We start from the raw sequence: 22,397 nt of genomic DNA on the forward strand, positions 1-22,397 counted from the left end.
TAGCACTGCGTCCAACACGCTACAGACGACAAATGTTTCTTATATTCGGGCCTCTTGGAAATTAAGAAATTATTTGAAACATTTTAACCCATTTTATTTCAAAAAGTTTCAATCGTGCCACAATGCAAGCCTATGATTGAAACTGTCAAAACCATGCTGATCTGACGTTACAGTTAATGTTAATTCAGTAGTTAAATCTACCGTATCTTTCAACGTAAATCAACACCATGCAGCATGCTACAGCATAGCTACAAATATGTAATTATGTCTTTTATGATATGATTATTTCTATCTAACTTCCTCAGACACAAGCAGACGGAAACTTCGTTTGCCATACATTTGGTTCGTTTATCGAAATACCTTAGGGAGTTACACGAACGACAACTCTGGCTGAACGCGTATGAAGGGGGTCCGCATGGGGGAGACATGAAGTCGGAAGATGACACGATGTTTTGTCGACCATGCACAAAACGTCTCTCGAACAATCAGCGACCGTGTTTTCACAAACATCGACAACAATGAAAAGGAAAATAGTATTCATTGGAAAGGGATGACTACAAATATATGAAAAAATAGGAAGTTTTGTACCCGATAGTATCTCAGTTCATGGTGACGGGATATATTTTTAAATATGTTGTTAAAAACTTACGATATGCATGTTATTTGCAATTCAAGTCGTCCTAATTGAACCATAACTAATATTTCATTTCACAATATAGCAATATCTGAAATATTGCAATTCTTTTCACGCCCCATTTACAATAAAAGGCCACCAATAACTAAGATTAACATCACTCTACTTGTATTAAGTCTATTAGGTTTATTGAAGTTTCATTACACAAGCCCTAGTAATGTGATCAGATGGAAATATTGCCGCAATGATTCATCCACAGTAGAGGCATCCTCCCAATTTAACGACAAAAATTCCAGTCCGGCAAAAGCATCGAATTCTTGGCATCCACTCCTGCAGACTTCTTGACATTGAGTAAAAGCCCAGTCGATATCCACATCGTTTGCTTTTTGCAAACATTCTTTACCTCCTGAAATTCGCCAAATATCAAAATAGAGCACAATATCACGGGAAGCTTCTCAAAATAAATCTAAATATCGGTAGATTTATATCAAATTCTTAAATGGCACTTCATATAACGCAATTGATATGTTTCATATGATATAAAACAACAATTAAAAAAAATCTTTTCAATGGAGAGTTGCCTCACCTACAGATTCTGGTGACAGGTACAGGACATCTGGTCGACCACCTGGGCAAATTGCCTGTCGACTCTGGGATATTCGGTGACTGTTCCATTGATCCTTAATTGCATCTAACTCACGTTGAATCAACGGCATGAAACAATATCGCAAACAATATCTAAAAGAAAAAATAGTGTATACGATATGTATATAATGAATATATGTTTATATATATATGAAAAAAAAATAATAAATTATACAGGTCTGTGATTACAAGCGCTTTCGCAGCTTCGCTGCTCATCAGATGTTTAATGATGATTATGGACAAAAACCTGTTTTAATGTTTGCAGACCTGTTTTATTTTTGGTTTTTTAAGCAGACCTGTTTTAATTCTTTTTATTAAGCAGACCTGTTTTTTTTTTTAATTTTTTTTTTTATTTTAATTCCATCACAAGTATATTCTATATTTATTTATTCTGTTTATACAAAAACTGTGTTATTGTTGTATTTGTTTTAATATTTGGAAACCATCACATGGACATGTTAGTTACTTTTTTTACTTATACAATGTATATATAAAAATATATAGCAAAAGCAAGCAAGACACTTTTATAAAACTTTTTGAGCCAATCTAAAACCATAAATAATGTGGTGTATCGTTTGTTTTAAACTGACTTACATGTCCATTGCATGGTCTTTTCTAAAAGCGCCAAACACTTCAAGGTCTTTGAATAAATCCATGAACCACTGTGACTTTTGCCGTCGAAACATACTCCACCATGCCTCAATACGCTGTGCATAAATAAATGGAAAAATTATGAAGAAAATTTAGCTAAACAATTTTAACAGTTATACAAGAGAAATTTTAGAAAGATAGTCCTGATATAAATAAATTTCAACCGCTTATATTTAGAGTTATCGTCAGGACAAGAATGCCTAACAAAATCAACCATTATGTCTGCTTCACTTTATTCATCCAGTAAATGGTGTACAGCAACTTACATTAAACTTTGACGAAGGATGGCATACCTGATTGAAAACTGATCTAACGACCCGAAAACTCCGATCTTTTGAAAACATGTCTGAATGATTTCGTCGGAAAAAGCACTGTAATGCACCCATATCAAAGTTTTCAGTGCCGGGATCTGCTTGCAAAATGAGTGGACATCCTGAAGACACGAAGCAAATAACAATAATAAGTTCATTGAATTACAAAACCATAATAAAAAATGTCATCCTTAGCAAAGCAAAATGGAACCATGAACATTATTTTAAAGATGAAGGGCTGGAAAAAAACTGGTAAGAAAAGAGAACGTGATAATATCTAAACAGCTTTTTAATTGACAATGATCACCAATATACTATTGTCAGATTAAGCAATAATTGTATGTAAGCAAATTTGGCCTAACCTTTCACGGATTTTACACATTCCACGTAGTTTGCTGCCATGACTTTCGGGTTGTTGTTAGTTGAAGCAACATTTAACCACATCAATCGTCTAGAAAATCTAAAATGATATGAAAAATTATTGATACATTAAAACTAAAGGTTTTTTTTATGAAAACCTTGAAATTGTATAGCATATCTACTTAAAAAGATTTGAAGATAAAGTAACAACACTTGCTTACCCATCTATGCAACCATGAATAGCGAAGCCGTATGGTTTCAATTTATCATACCTGAAAGAAAATCAATGGGTTTATGAAGAATGTCATGAATCATCAATGATTCTTGTCTCTTAAATTCAAAGAAAACCATTTCGTTTAATTTCCATATAACGGGTAGTGAATAACGCACATAAACACAATGAAATTAATGAAGAAGTGTCTTATTTATATACTGTCGATCACCTCCATATTAATATTAAAACGATGTGAGAATAAATGATCTCTAACGTTTAAATAATATATAATTCAAACGGACTTTTTTTGTAATTCAAATTTTACAAACCCGTCAACATGCCAAACATTATTCGGCCCAGCAGAGCAATACACTTTTCTACGGATACGTCTTCTATGCCGGAAATGTACACCTATTGGATCCAATTCTCTTAAAACCTGCATGACTGTGTCTCTGTTCATAAAAAATAACTAATTAAATCATGCCCTTTATGGAAGATATTTATCTGTAAAATAAACTACTCAGAATAATTTTATAATTAATTATTTAATGATTAATGTTAATAGTGTTAATTTAGACTGTTAGTAAGCGGTATACAATTAAAGATGCTCCACCGCTGACAAATAGTATTATTTCACAATCAGGAGCAGACGAATTAGTACTTTACTTCAGTTACAAAAGTTACTTACTTTATACCATTACCAACATTTAAAAGTAGTTTGAGCTTTACTTTAAGTTCAAAATATAAAAAATAATAATTTGCATCCCGAAAAAAAGTGGCACTATATCTATATCTATATAACAATTATATGGAATGAAGTACTGATTTGGCATGCACCAAAGGAAAAGTGAATTAGTTTATATTGTTTTTTTGCTAATTACACATATATATACACAATTAAACACCAAATATTATTTAAATGATGAATATCATTTGTGCTCTGTCGGCGGTGGAGCATCTTTAACCTATCAAGCATTAATTTTTTCCCCAACTGGAATGTACATGTACTTGCTCAAAGCATTCATTATTTGTACCTGCGAACGTGATATCCCTTGCTACGAAGTATATCTGTCATGTGTCGGTACCCAACAGTTATCGGGCATTCAGCCAATGCATTCTGAAAATAAAATAATATTAATTTACTCAAAGGCAAGTATTACATCAGAGATTTTTGGAATCTATAGTGTCTTAACTTTGAAAGTATACAGAAAGTTTAATGTAATGTGTTTACTGAAATTCATTGCAAAAATACGAAAAGTACTAGTAAAGGAACGTTGATGAAATGGCAGCATCATACCTTATCAGATTTGTACGTCGGAAATGAGAACAATGGTGAACGGCAATAAATTATATAAAAGCAAACCTGTACAGCTTGTCGAATTTCGTTGTCAGTATGACGAAGTGGACCTCTTTTAGACGGACTTCCAAGCTTTTTTAGTCTTTTACCAATAGCGTTAGCGCTGTATCAAAACATCGAAACATAAAAAATAAATGAAATAGACAATTCTATTGCATCATCCTGTATTTTGAGAGAATCAATTCATATTTCTTTCTCTGTAAGCAAATTAGAAAAGAAAAACAAATTAACTACAGTAACTGGTTTTTCTTTAACACCTTTGAACAAACAATAGTGATTAAATTTACTGAAGTATATACTTGTCTAAAAAAACGTACCTCAACTTTACGCCACATTGCTTTTGTAAAAGTAGAGCAATTTCCCAATATGACAAGTTCCGTTTAGCATACTCTAAAAGGTGTCGGTTCACTAGAAACAAACAAAGACTTAAATGTTATAGCATATCTTGATATCTAGTCTAACTATATCGTGATACTTTGTTAGCAAGCAACTGTAGTATAGGATGTGAAGGTTAGGAATGTTGTTTCCAACTATTTTAATAGTGTGTATTTATAGAAAGACCTATCCAATGTTATTTTTGAACTTTTTATGTCTATTTGCATGATTATTACAACTATGCACCGTATACATATTGATATAGAGACAACGTAGATTCAAGTTATTCGACATGAGAATTGACACGCCGTAGTAAATGTATATAATAAAGCTAAATTATGGAAACGCAAATATTACATTCAAAACAATAGAATATGATTAATACTCACTGATGTAATGTGCCTCGGTACAAAAATGGCTATCGTCGTGTTGTAGCTTCAGTCAACAGAAATATTCCATTATTTGTCTGCTTCCTTGATAAGTTAACAAAAATGGTATAAGATATACATGTATATACACATGTTCCATTGTACAATAGCCATTGTATTTAAATTCCGGGACAGTGCGTGGGTCCATGTATAGCTACCGACCGGGCAAACCTGTTTATAGGTAACCAGTACCAATATTGGTTGTAATAAAGATAAATAAATAAATGTGAAAATATGAATACAGGTTAAAAAAGGGCAGATTTCATTGCGAGAACAATAAGTTCTATAGAGTAAGTTTCCATTTCGTTTGATAGTATACGCTTAAAATAGAGTGGTCGCTATTAGATTTATACAAGCCAATAATATAGAGCTGATACGATATCTCTCCCCAGGACAGGGGAATTGTGCGGCTTCAAACAATGGGTATTAAAAAGGACCTAGAGACTGTATGATCATTCAGTTTCATGTACAGAACTGAATAACTATTACATCACATACAGGCATATATTTTTATTCTTTCTTTTTTTTCGAAGAAAATAATTGTAAACAAATAAAAGATTAAATTTAGTTTGATTTTGAAATAGAAGGTAGCTATAGGTAGTTCGGTGACTGATTTGTGCCATTCGTCTTTTTGTCATTTCGCCCTGAAAAGACGAAAATAAAAAAAAAAAAAAAAAAAAAAAAAAAAACACAAACACACGTAAAATAAACAAAGATGAAAAATGAAACACGAAAAGACGAAGTTGATGCACTCTTATTACTATGCGAAAAGACGAAATTGTACAAACAAACCAGCCACCGTAACTACACCTGATTAGGGGAAAATTTGATGATTACATTTTATCACAAGCTCTCGACTTCTGGGTTGCGAGTTCGAAACCCATGTGGGGCAGTTGCTAGGTATTGACCACGTCACTGCTCTGTGTTTTTTTACTGGTGCTCCGGTTTTCTTCCACCTCTATATCTATATGATATCCAATTGCAGACATGCTCTTCTAATGACTATGTACCAGTAACGGGCGACGTCCTCACATGGGTTTCTAACTCGCATCCCAGAAGTCGAGAGTTTGTGATAATAAGTAATGTCGGAGTATCTTATAACTAGTCCGCTAAATCTGCCTATATTATTTTTTTTAAATTTTTATTGCCTAATATTTGAATACCACGGATCACGTCCCATGTACACGACCTATTAATTAATCTTACACGTGAATTAATAATAAAGGATGAATAAGGTATTTGATCTTCCGCAGTTGTCGTGAAGGTTTCAATTACGCAATGACACTATTCTATGCACTCTACTGTATCTATAAAATGATCCGTAAAGATACCAAAATAAACTTACCACTATATTCTGTAAAATCCTAGCCGAGGCCGCATTTATTAACCCGAAAGGTCTACTGCCTGTCTTAAGCCACAACATTTCTCCAATGCATCAAAAGGCATACCCCTCGGTTGCCAAGGACAACACAGGTTTATTACAGCTCACATGGGTGTTAACAATGGTGTGACGTCATGAATCCATGCGACGTCATAAAGGCACTATCGGTCGCGTCATCAATTTTGATCCATGATACGAAGTCTGCAATGTTTGCACTGTAAAAAAGCTCACAAAACAACTGATTTTTTTTTTCTGTTCAAAATAAATTAATTATCGCAACTCTTGTTCAGGATAGGGTTTTTCAATATTCAACAAATCTTGTTGGCTACTCGTCATTCTATACACTTCCCCCATCAGGTGAAAATTTTGTTTTCAATATACGTCCGATAATACTTCGTTTCTTTATGAAAATAAACATGGCCGGGTATGTACACCTCCAAGTTTTTCAAACTAAAATAGCTCCGGCTCAGTGGCGTATATTGACAGTAATTAAGGAACTTTTCCTGTCTAATGAATCGTAAATTTACAATAAAGTCATTGAAAATATGTAACAAATGCAATTACGTTTTTTTTTCTAACTTTTATTGATACAAGTTCACAACAAACCTACAAAAGGTATATGAATTGGCTAATATTTGGACCACGTGCCAAGAAATATTTTATTACGAGTTATCTCCCTTCCCATTCTCCAACATGATTATTTTTCAAATGATAGCCGACGAAAAATAGCCCTTTAATTTATGTATAGTTTTTCCACCTTATATATATACCACCCTCTCTCACTTGTGCTTAATAGTTAAAGATGCTCCACCGCCGACAGAGCATAAATGATATTAATCATTTGAACAATAATTGGTGTTTGATCGTGTATATATATGCCTAAGTAACACAAAAACTAATATGAAATAATTTATTTCGCCTTTGGGCATGCGCAATCAGTACTTTATTCCATATAGGATGTAGTGTCACGGATTTTTTTCGGGATGCAATGAATTATTTTTCATATTTTTAACTTGGTGTAAAATTAGAAGCTCAAACTTTTCAATGGTGGTAATGGTGTAAAGTAAGTAACTTTTGTAACTGAAGAAAAATGCTAAATCGTCTGCTCCTGTTTTTTATAGTGAAAAAATATCATTTGTCAGCGGTGGAGCATCTTTAATAGTTACATTCACGTTGCCCCCCCCCCCAAAAAAAAAAACAACAAAAAACCAAAAAAAAAAAACAAAAAAAAAAACCCATAATATCAATATGCTTTAATTATGTACATGCATATGCGTTGATTTTGCTGATTTGTATCAGTTTTACTTATATAATAAACGTATATGGCACACCGCCTAATAGAACGCTTTTGGGTTTTTCCAATATATCTGCACCGTATGAAAGATAATGTACTCTTTGAATTCTAAATAAATATAATACATACGTATAGATATAAAAGCAAAACCAGAAAATTCAAATGCACAATAATTCAATAAATCCATTACTTCTTGTTTTCATCAAAAAGGAAATTTCGATACCAACTGAAATACGTCGTGTCAATTAACCACCCTGTACCTTAGTGGTAATCTTCGAGAGAGGAACCACCTGTACATAAAACGGTGTTCGACAGTTTCCCACAGACTACACATATACCAAATGGAATCCCATGCAATCCAAAGTAAACTATTGACATGTATCCAGGATCAAATTGAAACCAAAAAGTACTCATAAATGGAGCTAGTTCTTCAACAAACATAGTTAAGGAGTTCAAGAAGGGAGTGTGCTGGGACTATACTGTTTTTGATATATAAAATGTATGTGAACGATATTCCTGAAATCGTAAACTGTGTTACTAAATTATTTGCGGATGATACAAAATTATATTTCAACATCTCCTGAAGACTGTCATGAGCTCCAAATCAACATCGACACTTGGACAGAATATCAGATTGGATAAATGTATGGCTTATGAAACTGAACAAGGACAAGTGTAAGCACATGGAAATAGGAAACCTACCAATAAACAGCCAATACAAAATCAACGACGGAAATAACACAGTTCCACTGGAAAAGATGAAAATAGAGAAAGTCATAAAAGTCACTGTGGACAACACCCTAAAGTTTTCAGAATATGTTAAAAAAAACAGTGACAAAAGGAAACAATATCATCTTCCGAACATTTACTTATCTGGACAATAACACATTTACAACATTGTACAAGACCTTAGTTTGATCACATCTAGAATACTCTTCGGTAGTTTGGACATTATGGATTAAGAAATACATAAAGGCACTGAAAAACGTCCAAAGAATAGGAACAAAGAGGCTAATTATTCTCAAAAACTTATCATATCCAGAAAGACTAAGGGCCTTAGGATTTCCTACTCTTGAATACAGAAGATAAAGAGCGGATATGGTTGAGACCTACAAAATCATCAATAAAATAGACATTGTCAATATTGACACAATGTGTACTCCAAAGGGTCATACAAGAACCAGAGATCATGGGAAAAAACCATTTCGTTCAAACATAATCAAAAATGTATTCAGTAACAGGATTATAGAGGTATGGAATGACCTTCCGGGGCATGTGGTCAACTCTGGAATTATTAACATTTTTAAACATAGGCTAAATAATCGCTGGAAGAACCACGTCAGGAAATTTCTACCATCTACCTAGACTAGGATGACTATTAATCCAAACAGTGTATATCTACATAGACATTGTAGATATATGCAGAGATCTAGTAAGTACAATTAACTCTTTTAAATTACATGTTATCACACGTCGTAATTTATATCAACAATAAATGTAAATAGAACCATACATCATATTACAAGACAATAGGCTTTCTATTGATGTTGAACTGATGAGATACCGATGAGGTACATGTACAGTACCGTGCCCAAAGCATTTGTAATTGTTATTTTTTCCCTAAAATACTTTGTATGTAATTAGATTGTTTTATATACAAACTCCTATTGTAAATATCATAGTTTCTCTTTGAAATGAGGCAAAGTTAGTGAGCATGTGTTAAAATGTCATTACGACTCCCTATATCATTAGGTACGTATACAATGTATAGATCTCAAAGAACCGTCATCACCAGTCACTAAATCTATGACTAGGAAAATTATCAGACAGTGGTAAGCTATACAGTTAAAGTGTGGGGTTGAGGGATATACATGTAGCAAATTTCTGGTTTCCCGAGACTTGTTTACTTCTCGAGGCGAACCTTAGGTAAATACTCGTAGACAAGTCCGAAGGAAACCAGTCAACCCCACTCGTTAACTGTTTTAATTTACATTTACGGATACATACAAAAGCTATGTTCTGACTAAAATATTAATTTGTCTGATAGTCTAATATTTTCTATCATTAGGTATAATCCTGAAATTATCTACATTAGTGTTGAAATTACAAGACGTTAATCACTTACAGGTAGCCTACATTACAACTGTACGTACATGTACATGTACATATGTATAGAAGCTATTTCCTCTGACCCATTTACATTTTTACAAACAAGATAAACATGATGACGTGTTTGGTAACAGTTTTCACCGATACTAACGTAGTTTGGTTACGTCAACTGAGATGGCGTGAATGGCCGGAAATGGAACGCGCAGTGAATTTCACTATGTCATATACGTGTTGCTTAAATAGGCGCCATGATGTGAACCCTACCGATTTGGTCTCCGACCCAAATACGGCCATCAGGATCTGTGACAATCGCGCCGCCACAAGAAGGACCAACGCCCGTGTAAATACATTTTGCATCTTTTCCGTTCACATCTATTGAATAAATCTTGTTCCATTCTGTATGCTGACAGGTAACCAGGAACCGCTTTTCCTGGTTGATGTTGCAGAAGGTAATATCAAACGGCTTAAACGGAGAGACTTTTGATCCATCCTCCATCTCCCCTTTCAATTCCCAAAGGAATTTCCCTTCGTTACCGATAGCTTTTATCCGCCGCCCAGCTTCGCCCCAATCGACCACGGCAAAGCTAACCGAGTCACCGGTTTTACAGCTAACTCTTCCCGGCTCAAGAAAGTCAGCGTTGGCAGCAGTGAACTTAAGTTCTCTAGCTGTTTGTTCCTGAACGGACATTTTCGCAACTCTCGTCTGCATTCCTCTTTTAACGGAGCACAGGCACACTAAAACATCTTCTCCCTTTTTACAGAGACCACGTGTAGTGTAGCCGTTGTCAAATGCATGTATCGAAAAGGATCCCTTCACTTTTCCTTTTCTGTTCCATCTTTTCAAGTCGGAGCCATCCTAGTCAGTGAAAATTACATCCCCATTCTTTATGATGCAAAAGTCTTCGATCGCCTTCTCGGAAATTACTTGTGTGTCAATAACTCGACCATTATAGTCAACAAGATGAATCGAAGTATCTCTATAGTAGAGTATCCACGCCTTCGTTGAGTCGACTATGCACATTGACTTGATGAATCTGTTTCTTGACAATGTGTTTAAAGAGCAGAGTTCTACAAGTTCCTGATCCGCAGCTACATATTCCAGTCTACCGATCACTTTAGCAATTATCTCCGAAACGTAGTGAGACGGAATGAACTCGAGAGTGCTGGAAGACACACTCTGGGATGTCTTCAATTTTTGTTTAATTTTCAAATATTTTTCCTCCGTTGAGCCACCTCCCTGCTTGATTTCTTCTATCGATTTTGCAAACGCGGTTTCCTTTGTACGAATGTCCTCAAGCTCGGAAAGAAGTTTTGAAGCGGCTTTATCGACTTCTGCCTTAGCCTCATCTTTTCTATTTTGCACTTTTTTCAGAGATTTGATACTATTGATGGTAACTTGGTTGTTTGATTTTAGGTTATCGTATGCTTTACGAATATCCACTAGGTTAATTTGTTGGTATGCTTTGTGACTGTAACAATCATCACAAATGTTCTTTCCGCAATCTTCACATAGACTTGTCGTTAAATTACTGGGATGGTTAGGGCATTTCGACGTCATATTAATACCAATACATATTACCGTGCGTCTCAAAAAGGTGTTCCGTATGGCCAATGCTCTTGAGATGACCTGCGGAGGTTAATATGTATAAAATGATGTATTTTATTATTTCATGTAAAAATACATGGTGATAGGTTAACATCATTGTCCTGGACAATTGTTCCTATTTCCAAATGATTTCATATCCATAGTAATATAAATGCGTTTATGAATATCAAAGAAAGTTTGAAATTAAATAAGAATAGCCTGTTATAATTGATTATTTATACATTTTGTTTCTATCCATATCTCTAACTGTACACTTGTTTTGTTCATTAGGATAGGTTATACATTACTGCGTATCTTACCTGAATGTTTGCCTCACAGTCTGGTCCTCACGAACTAGACAAGCCTTAATTCGAATTAAAAGAACATCTGCTCTTATACCACAAAATGATCGGGAACGATCCAAAAACACAATATTTTGACATATTGAATTGTAATGATCTAGGTCTGACAATTCAAATTGTCTTATTTGAAATTTTATTCTGATAGTTTAATTTATCGTAGTCAAATGAAATAATTAGCATTGTCAGCTGGTCTAAATTAGATGTGTAGGTCTGTTCAATTAAAATGAATCTGACTGTGGTCAAAATCACAATGAATTGCATTAAACTTATTTCTCCTCCATTTGTCAAGGCGAAATAGGTGTCTAGTTGGAAGAAAAAAATCCTATTTATTCCTCGTGAGGGGGGGGGGGGCATATACTTAACACTAAAACTTACTAAAAGTTTACCAAGTATCCAAGTATAAAGATTATCTGGAAGGCGACTTCTATAATTAGTGTTTCCATTGTTCTGCACTATTATATTTAAATTGAAATTTCCATGGGTTATACCTGCGGTATTGCATTTGTGTGAGATAAGTGCCAATGAAGTATGTAAACAACACGTCACCGATATCATTGACACTTACTTGAGTAATGGTCCTGTCGGGTGTATGTGACAAGACCACTTGATTTTGTCAATAAACAATAAACGTTTTGTTTGATAATTTGTTGATGTTTTACGTACCGATGTCTGTTTCAAGGACATGCATTTCCGCACAATTTAAACTGAAGGTTTTTTTGAGGGGTTTATTGTGCTACATGTATGCTATCACGAAACTCAAATTAAAAGTTTATTTACTCATCCAAACATTGCACAACATATACAAAATGTAGTTGTTTACAGTGTAACAATACATGTAGACACATCAATACAATTGAATTAAAATCGTGACATTGGACAAATAACATATATTTTGCTAATTACTAGTATTACAACGCGAAATATATTATCTTTATGACTTTTCCTTTTTCACTGTTGATAAACTTTAATCAGTTATTGACTAATTTTGTAAGGGAGGACGTTAAATTCGTTTTGAGGAGTGGGAAATCGGAGGAGCTACAGCAATCCCATCGACGTAAGCGTACGTGTACGGCTAGCATATGGCAATTAAATAGCCCTAAACATGTCCAAGTGGAATGTTATATGTTGGGTACCACGCGTCACGCTCGATACTTTTTTGTTTGTTTGTTTGATTAAATTAACGCCCTATTAACAGACAGGGTCTTGTAAGGACGGCCTCCCACATATGTGGTGTTTTACGTGTATGAAATGCGGGTATGTGTTTTAGAAGGCTGTGATATATTGGTGTTGTATTGTCTTATATAGTGGATCTCTTGCCCTTTTTAAAGTGCTGTGTCACTGAAGCATGCCGCCGAAGACACCAAGCAACACATCCAATCCGGTCACATTATACCGGCAATATGCAAACCAGGCCCCATTCTCCCTAAATGATGAGCGCTAAACAGGAGTAGAAACTACATGTACCACTTTTAAACACACGTATATGAATAATGTTTATCTTAAGTATTTATTGATATCAAAGGATTAATGATATATTTTATCTTTTGTAACTAAATTGAAGACTGTCATTTACGCATATAGGAATAATTATCCAAAATAACATGTTCCTTTTTTTCCTGTACAAATACCACACTTAACGTACCATGATATCATGTAAAACCATAGCCGTAGCTGCATTTGTTTAGCCGAAAGGTCTACTGCCTCTCTTAAACAACCACATTTCCAGTTTTGAAGCCTGTAATGTCGGTGTTGTAAGAACGCTCATTAACAACTGATGATTTCCTAAAAGATAATTATCGCAACTCTCGTTCAGGATATATGGTTTGCCAGCATATGGCAAATCTTGTTGTCTAATTAATATTCGCTGAGCGTTTGCTTAAGTGTGGTTAATATTCCACTGAAGACATGTACTGCTCCATATTTAATATGAATTGGGATGTAATCTAAATCGAAAGTACAATTTTGCCCGATAACACTTTGTTCATTTGTGAAAATAAGCATATCCGGGTATACACATTTCAAGTTCCTTAGACAAAATAGACAGGACTCAGTACCGTTGTCTATCCACAGTAAGGAATCTTTACTACCTGATGAATTGGAGGTTACAGATCTGTGCAATGTCATTATTGAAAATATGTAACAAATATATTTTATTTGTTCTCTATTTTTTATTGATGCAAATTCATAAATAAAACCATGGATTGACAAAAAATATGGCCAAATAAAGTTAATGTGCCAAAAAATGTTAATTAATGTCTACGAGTCTCCCTGCCTTTTCTCCAACATATTTTTCCTCAAGAGGTGCCCGACAAAAATGGTCATTTACAATTATTTTCCTATTATATTGTAAGTCCATGTCATTTTTTTAAAACTATATTAAACTATTTATAGTAAATTACTATGTACATGTATATTCATTAAATTAGTTCAGTTATGTAAGTAGTTATGTTACAATTGTATCTAAACAACATATTATTTAATTTACATATGAAGTCTGATTTCAATGTAATCTACAATCACATCACCATTATCTCTTGCAACGTAACGAAATTTTCACGGATTCGTATAAAATAAATGAGATAATAAATTTTCTCTCACACCTGCACGTGTAATACTGGCTGGTCTAGGGCAATACACTTATGTCGCCTGAGGCTGTATTGCATGGCTACCCATACATAAATTCCTTGTCAATAGAATTACTATGTATTTTCTCGGTACAATTTTAACTTTTTTTCAGAAGCTAGGGTGGATTTACTTTAAAAGATACAAACAATGGAATTTGCCTTGAAAATATCATGCAATTTTCATGTAGGAAAATTTACTTGCAGTCGCGTTATTTTTTAATTCTTTTCGAAATGGCGGAAAAGTATAGTAGTAGTAGTAAAATTGCAATAAAACGTCGAGGTACAAAGTTGCGTGTATGAGAGAAATATACTATTTCATACGTGGATATGAAATATAGGAATATTCTACTCTTGGGATCACAAAAGGTTGTAATCCCATGGTGTGAGCCTTGGGTAGAATATACATATGAACAGGTCTTATAATACAAATATATCTCTTTGGGTGAAAAAATATTCCATATTATGTAATGTTAAATTCTCTAACAGTTGTTAGTACACAATATCTCAATAATATTGACGTTCGGTCTGTCAAACAGCTCAAAGTGAAAGGATGAGGTATACAGGGAAACCACAAGAAGTTAGAATGTTTTATTTACATAAACGTATTGTAAGTATCATAGTTTTTTTCTTGAATAAATCAAGTAAGCAACTGTGAAAATACCGGCTCGACTTTTCAACAAAAGAGAAACCTCAAAGCATCCTCTTCACCCGTCACTGTATCTGAGACGAGGACAATTACAGCGATACCGCTTGTTAATAAGCAAAAAATGTAACGGTAAACCGTTTATGTCCCTTTGGTAAGTAGTTTGGATCCCTTTGATCTCCCACACAGCTCGGCGACGATCAGTTTGCAAAACGTTTTTGATTGGCTGACCAATCAGGGAACAGTATCGACATGGATGTAACACTGTAATTGACTAAAAGTCTTTGCCAGTAGGCGGGGCCAACGCTTGCCGGTATAAATTCTGATTTCTTTATTAATTTACGTTGATGTTTAGATACTATTCAAATATTCGTATTCGCTACACTAGGCGTTCACTTTGTAACAAAGTTTTTTACGTGTAACATAAAAAAATAAAAAAAAAATAGGAAAACGTATTTTATTACCGTTTTCATGTATGTATTTCAATCATATTGAAAATTTGTCTTAGAAGTTATAACGTTAATACAACGCTGTAACAGCAAAGCAAATAATAAATGATTTGTGAAAGTTTGTTAAAACCAGCTTTACCAAGTTTTTGCCACTATATATGATCTGAAAAATTTCAAAAATGTGGAACTCTCAGAATATTCAAAACATATTGGATCGTTAACATTCTCTAACAGTTTTTAACACGTTAAACATTCTAATATCTTATGGTTTCGATAGTAATGTTGCATGCCTACCAAAAATATTTCACACAAAGCTTAAAAAATTCCTACTATAAAATTGGTTAAGTTAATGTCAATATACATGAATATCGTTTCTCTTCGATGACAGATTTCAGTTTGCAAAACATATTTTGGATTAAAATTTAGGTTATATTTAGGCAGAAAGACGAGAGAAAGAAATCAGTAAGTCATTCTTTTCTCATGGTGTCGTGCAATTATGTGTATCTTTTGAAGAAACTATTAAATTGAAAAAATATAGCAACGAACAACAGTGGCCCCTCCTACTTCCCAAATTATTAGTCAATCAAAGTGTTACATTCACACTAATACTGGTCTCTGATTGGTCAGCCAATCAAAAACGTTTTGCAAACTGATCGTCGCCAAGCTGTGCAGGAGATCAAAGGGATCCAAACTACTTACCATTACTAATTTTGCTAATTAGAAAGCGGTATCACTGTATATAACAGCGTGTCTAGTAACATATTAAATATCTACTGACATCTTAGAAAATATTTCACACAAACCATCGGTAACATAAAACTAGTTAATCAAATACTCGCCAATCGTCGTTTGTCCGAACATGTCTCTATGTTAAGTGTCTGTTGCTTAAATAGGCGACATGATGTGAACGACACCGTTTTGGTCTCCGATCCATATACGGCCGTCAGGATCTGCAATGATCGCGCCGTCACAGGATGAATTAACTCCTGTGTAAATGCACTTTGCATCTCCTCCATTAACACTTATGGAATAAATCTTGTTCCATTCTGTATGATGACAGGTAACCAGGAACCGCTTTTGCTGTTTGATGTTGCAGAAGGTAATATCAAATGGCACAAACGGGGAGACTTCTGATCCATCCCCCATCTCCCCTTTCCATTCCCACAGGAATTTCCCTTCTTTATCGATAGCTTTAATCCGCCGTCCAGATTCTCCCCAGTCTACTACAGCAATGATGACAGGGTCACTGCTTTTACAGCTAACCCTTCCAGGCTCGAGAAAGTCAGTGTTGGCAGCAGTGAACTTTAGTTCTCTAGCTGACTGTTCTCGAACGGACATTTTCGCCACTCTCGTCTGCATTCCTCTTTTAACGGAGCACAGACACACTAAAACATCTTCTCCCTTTTTACAGAGACCACGTGTAGTGTAGCCGTTCTCAAATTCATGTAGCGAAAAAGATCCCTTCACTTTTCCTTTTCTGTTCCATCTTTTCAAGTCGGAGCCATCCCAGTCGGTGAAAATTACATCCCCTGTTGTTGTTATGCAAAAGTCTTCGATCGCTTTATCGGAAATTGCTTGTGTGTCAATAACTCGACCATTATAGTCAACAAGATGAATCGAAGTATCTCTATAGTAGAGTATCCACGCCTTCGTTGAGTCGACTATGCACATAGATTTGATAAATCTGTTTCTTGACAATGTGTTGAAAGAGCAAAGTTCTACAAGTTCCTGATCCGCAGCTACGTATTCCAGTCGACCGATCACTCTAGGAATTATTTCCGAAATGTAGTGAGACGGAATGAACACGAGAGTCCTGGAAGACAGACTTTGTGATGTTTTCAATTTTTGTTTAGTTTTCAAATATTTTTCCTCCGTTGAGCCACCTCCCTGCTTGATTGCTTCTATCGATTTTGCAATTGCTACTTCTTTTTTACGAATGTCCTCAAGCTCGGAAAGAAGTTTTGAAGCGGCTTTATCGACTTCTGCCTTAACCTCATCTCGTCTATTTTGCACTTTTCTTTCCAGAGATTTTATACAATTGATGACAACTTGGTTGTTTGATTCTAGGTTCTCGTAAGCATTAGGAACATCCATTAGTTTAATTTGTTGGTGTGCTTTGTGAGTACAGCACGCATCACAAATGTTCTTTCCGCACTCTTCACATAGAATTGTCGTTGCATTGCTGGGATGAGACGAACATTTCGACGCCATATCAATACACCCTGGACAAATTATCTCATATCTTTCAAATACCCTTCATATAATAGGGAATATCCATGGGATGACCTGCGGAAGTAAATATGAATAAAATAATATATCAAACCACTAACAAATCGAAAATAAAACATTGGTAATGTGGACAAAGTAAATTTTTAAAAAAGTGAAAAAAAATGATGCCAAAATGCTCCGTTGCTACGTAACTTACCTGAAAGTATGCCTCACAGACTGGCCCTCAAGAACACGACAAGCTTTAATTCTACGTAAAATGATTTCTTCTCTTATATCACAAAATGTTTGGCAGCGATCCAAAACACAATGTTTTGACAAGGACATATTTGTTATTATCTAGGATACGAGAATTCGCATTTTTAGACATGCAAAATGTTATTTGACATTTTACGTGGCCAAATACAACGCCTAGCATAGTTAGCTTGGTTAACTACATTTGTAGGTCTGGTCATCCGTAATGGGTATGATTGTGGTCAATATAATAATACATTGCAATACATAAATGTTTCCTCCATATGCCAAAGAGGAATGGGTTGGTTTGGCCTACTTGGAAGGGACAACAGTTACTTTTATTACTCGTGATGGAGGCATACACTTTGCATTAACACTTAAAAAAATATCATGATTACCGAATGCGTTTACTATAATTAGCCGTTACATTATTCTGCACGGTTATATTAGACTGGAAATGTCCATGACTTATGCCATAAGTATTTTGTTTGTGTTATTAAGTGCCAATGAAGTTAGTAAACAACACGCCACCGATATTATCGATGCTCACATAAGTAATTATCCTGTCCGTAGTCTGTATTAAAAGTTTTGTTTATTTGATAATTTGTTGATGTTTTACGTACCGATTTCTGTTTAAAGGACATGCATTTCCGCATAATTTAACATCCCGACTCTTTCTGAGGGGTTTATTGCGTTATATGATCACGATACTGCAATTTAAGATTTATTTTAATCTTCTACATACATGTATTGTACAGCAAATAGTTGTTTATAATGTACCATTACGACATAATTGAATTAAAATCGTGACATCGGACAAATAAGTGAATAACAGATATTTTGTTAATAACTAGTAATACAAGGCAAAAATATCTCATTCATTAACTTAGAAAATATAGTTTTTTCCCGGGGGCTGGGGACGCTAAACAAAATGAACTTGAAAACACAAAAAAAGATTGATCAAGGGCTTATCGTATTTTCAAAAATATGTGGAAACAAAATAACAAGGAAAGATAATATAAATACATTTTAAACCATCACCGTCATTGAAATATGCCATTGGTATCAGGTAAAGGCATGCTTTCCATATATTATCAAATCTTCTTGTCTTCATCATTTAAATGGTTCTTTATGATATTAATCTATATGTTAACGTCTAGGACTGAGTAACAATATACATGCGTGGCGACTACGAGGTTTAAGTCCGCCCCTCAGGTCAAAAAGGTCATAGTGCTATGTAAATTGTGTGTGTTCCACAAACTGTATTGTAAGTATGGCAAACTATTTAGATAAAATATGCATTGCCAATGGTACTTGCTTAAATTAAGATGTCGTGTCTAAAATTGTTTGAGGCAAATTACCAATACATGGTAACTGGTATTCTTATCTGAGACATTCTCCATTGTTTCTTTTCGTCAGGATGTTCCATTCCACATTAAGGTCTACACAGAACGGACATTTTTTGATATGGTATTCTTTTTGATTCCCCGACATGAATGTTGAATATCGCATCAAATCTTCCTCCATTCTAAGTTTTATCCAATGACGTATATGTTAAACTATCCGTGTACACTTTAATAGTAGAGAGGCTAAGGTCAATTTTTCGGCAAAATCGTTCAAAGTTTGAAGAAAGCATAAAACTTTGCATATGGCTTCTTTTGGACATAAGGTTTCAGGAAAAAAAATGGACCCCAAAAAATCATGGCCCCTACCGGTCGTCATATTGGTTTTCAATATGACGTTCTATACCACCTAAAACCAAACTTTAAACATCTACATCCATATTATTGATACTTAGAAACATTCTGGTAGTATTAAACTTCATGTAGTAGGACCACCATTTTGTATTTCAAGATGGCCACCAACTTTGCGAGCTATATCTTTATATATAATGCATTTAATTGGATAATCTGACTTTAAGTATAGATTATTTTTAGTATAGACTTTAAGTATAGCGAGAGTACTTATATTTTTGTAGTGTTTGATACATAAATTATTGGATTCTTATCTTAATTTCAACATGACCGCCATTTTGAAACCCAAGATGAAGATCTCCTTCAGGAAAGGTTATTTTCACTTACATGATATAGACGACTTCACATATCAATTTATGATTTTTTTCTCTTATTAAATAGGAACTTACATTATGCGTTAAAAACTCTCTGCCCAAGCCTCTTTTTAGAGTTAAAGCACTGATGTCTTGTATGACTGTTCTTTCCAGAATGACAAATATTGCTATCGTTTAAAATTTGATTCTAGAAAATGTAGGCTTTAATTGATGCTTTGCTAAAACAATAACATATCTGTCAGGCATGAAAATGATTGTTTTTCAAAAAGCTGTACACTGAAATAGTTAAAGGTCCGATACCTGTCCGAAATGATGAAATGATAAGGACGACGTCGGGGATCATAAATAACCCGTTTTGTGGAAATTAACGTTTGCATTCAATCCATCTATTCATATTGGTTTAGAAAATAAAATGCTAAGTGTAATATTTACAGAGGTTAATATCATTTGGGACTCAAATTTTAAAGTAATGTTTCAGAAATTATCAGCCGTTTCGGTTAATTTATGTACCTTTAATTTAAAACTGAGGGTCATCTTGGATTTCAGATTGGCGGCTATTTTGAAAACCAAATAAGAATCGAATTATTTTGTATCAAAAGCTACAAAATATAAATACTCACTGTATTTGCAGGTGTTTTATTTGCTAAAAGTCAGCTTAGCCAATCATTATTTCATTATTATATATAGATATAGGCACATGTAGTAAATTTGGTGGCCATCTTAGAATGCAAAATGGCGGTATTTCTACATGAAGTTTAATACTACCAGAATGATCCTAAGTATCAATAATAATAAGTACCAACTATATCGGTGTATACATTTAAAAATATTATCTTGATTTATTGCTCGATAATTTACAGAGTGAAATTAGGAAACAATCTTAATTTAAACAGCCATCCTGGATTTCAAGATGGCGGTCATGTTGAAATTAAAATATGAATCCAATTATTTATATATCAAACACTACACAAATATAAGTACTCTCACTATATTTGCTTAAAACCAGCTTATCTATTTAGATGCATTATATATAGAGATTTAGCTCGCAAAGTTGGCGGCCATCTTGAAATACAAAATGGTGGTCCTACTACATGAAGTTTAATACTACCAGAATGTTCCTAAGTATCAACAATATGGGCGTAGACGTTTAAAGTTTAGGTATATAACGTGAGGTATGGGTCTTGAAACCTTATGTCCTGAAGAAGCCATATACAAGCGTTCATGCTTTCTTCAAACGATTTTCATGCTTAGCCGCTCCACTATAAATGACGACACATTATATGAAAAAGATAAATAAATGAAACATATCAGATCGCTAGATAGTGTGAACTATAAACGCATCGTCTATTATATACTCTTTTTAACTCTTTAGTTTTTATTTAGTGGAAAGTAATTATACGATTGAATCAAGGATAACCAATCATCACATCTGTTTGTTTATAAGCACTTGACGTTGTTTGTTATTCCATACATTTCTCATTATGGTGAAAGTTTCCCTATAGTCAGTGGAGAAAGAAAGCGAAGAATTGACAAATGAGTTTTAAGTGTGTAGCTACGTGACTACAAAGACCCTGTTTTACTCTCTTGTTTAGTCTTTAAATTCAGCCTAACATTAACTTAAAATTTGCATATCTATTATCATATTTATTTAAGCATTGATGTCACTATTTTTTTATTTTATCGGGGTATGAAAAAATATTTGTTTGCAAACTGTGTGAATCCGCGTAGCGGATTCTCATAAAAGTTTGCAAACAATTTTTTTTCATAACCCGATAAAATTAAAAAATAGCTTTTGATAATAATACTTATAATAAATTTTATACTCTATTTGATAAAATGAAGTATGTTTAAATGTAACATTATAGTGGTTTTTCAAGGTATTTTTTTCCGAATCAATACGCAACGTCAGGATCTCTATTGTGACGTCACGATAACGTCGGGGTTTCGCGCCATTCTCGATTTTTTTTTCATAGTGGTATGCAAAAAAATATTGGCCAATCAGAATGCCAGATTAGGTATGAAAACAAAGAAAAATTAATTATATCGAAAACAAGTAAAGTAATGTTATGAGTGAATTTACTGCTAAATAGGCGTCAGTATCAATAAATATCAATACCATCAAAGCCCGTTTTAAGTACCAAATGACATCTACGTCGGAATCTTCTTTATAAGGGTAGTTGTCACACTGCCATAAGTCTTGATACCTGAACCTACCACTTATTAGTTCATAACAATGTTGGTAATCAAATGTCATACATATATCTTATAAACAATTATAAAACAATATTTGTTCTACTGTGCTAATTTAACATGCATTATGAATGAATGTAGACTTCCGCGATACATCAAACATAGTTGATGTACATGTGTAACCCGTCAAGGCTTGTTGAATTCAAAATAACTGATAAAAACATTTAGAAATGTTATACGTACGGGTTTTATCTGGT

General features: G+C 34.1%; 3 protein-coding genes across 3 annotated transcripts; all 3 read right to left on the reverse strand.

The window, feature by feature from the left end:
- Nucleotides 1–106: 106 nt before the first annotated feature.
- On the reverse strand, nucleotides 107–4,841 carry LOC138327168 (uncharacterized). The gene is made up of 11 exons (XM_069273154.1): nucleotides 4,801–4,841; nucleotides 4,490–4,597; nucleotides 4,179–4,275; nucleotides 3,850–3,932; nucleotides 3,145–3,267; nucleotides 2,823–2,873; nucleotides 2,604–2,701; nucleotides 2,224–2,363; nucleotides 1,874–1,986; nucleotides 1,221–1,372; nucleotides 107–1,040 (listed from the first exon to the last, which is right to left on the reverse strand). The coding sequence occupies exons 1-11, from the start codon at nucleotides 4,839–4,841 to the stop codon at nucleotides 835–837; spliced, it is 1,212 nt and encodes a 403-aa protein (XP_069129255.1). The 3' UTR covers nucleotides 107–834.
- Nucleotides 4,842–10,615: 5,774 nt separating this feature from the next.
- Nucleotides 10,616–11,317, reverse strand: LOC138327169 (uncharacterized). The gene has a single exon (XM_069273155.1). The coding sequence runs from the start codon at nucleotides 11,315–11,317 to the stop codon at nucleotides 10,616–10,618; it is 702 nt and encodes a 233-aa protein (XP_069129256.1).
- Nucleotides 11,318–13,846: 2,529 nt separating this feature from the next.
- On the reverse strand, nucleotides 13,847–18,031 carry LOC138328243 (uncharacterized). Its single transcript, XM_069274957.1, has 2 exons — nucleotides 17,848–18,031; nucleotides 13,847–17,708 (listed from the first exon to the last, which is right to left on the reverse strand). Exon 2 carries the CDS (start codon nucleotides 17,631–17,633, stop codon nucleotides 16,308–16,310), a length of 1,326 nt encoding a protein of 441 aa, XP_069131058.1. The 5' UTR covers nucleotides 17,634–17,708; nucleotides 17,848–18,031; the 3' UTR covers nucleotides 13,847–16,307.
- Nucleotides 18,032–22,397: the final 4,366 nt, after the last annotated feature.

This window comes from Argopecten irradians, chromosome 7 (genome assembly GCF_041381155.1).
Source record: "Argopecten irradians isolate NY chromosome 7, Ai_NY, whole genome shotgun sequence".
NCBI classification, from domain to species: Eukaryota; Metazoa; Mollusca; class Bivalvia; order Pectinida; family Pectinidae; genus Argopecten; species Argopecten irradians.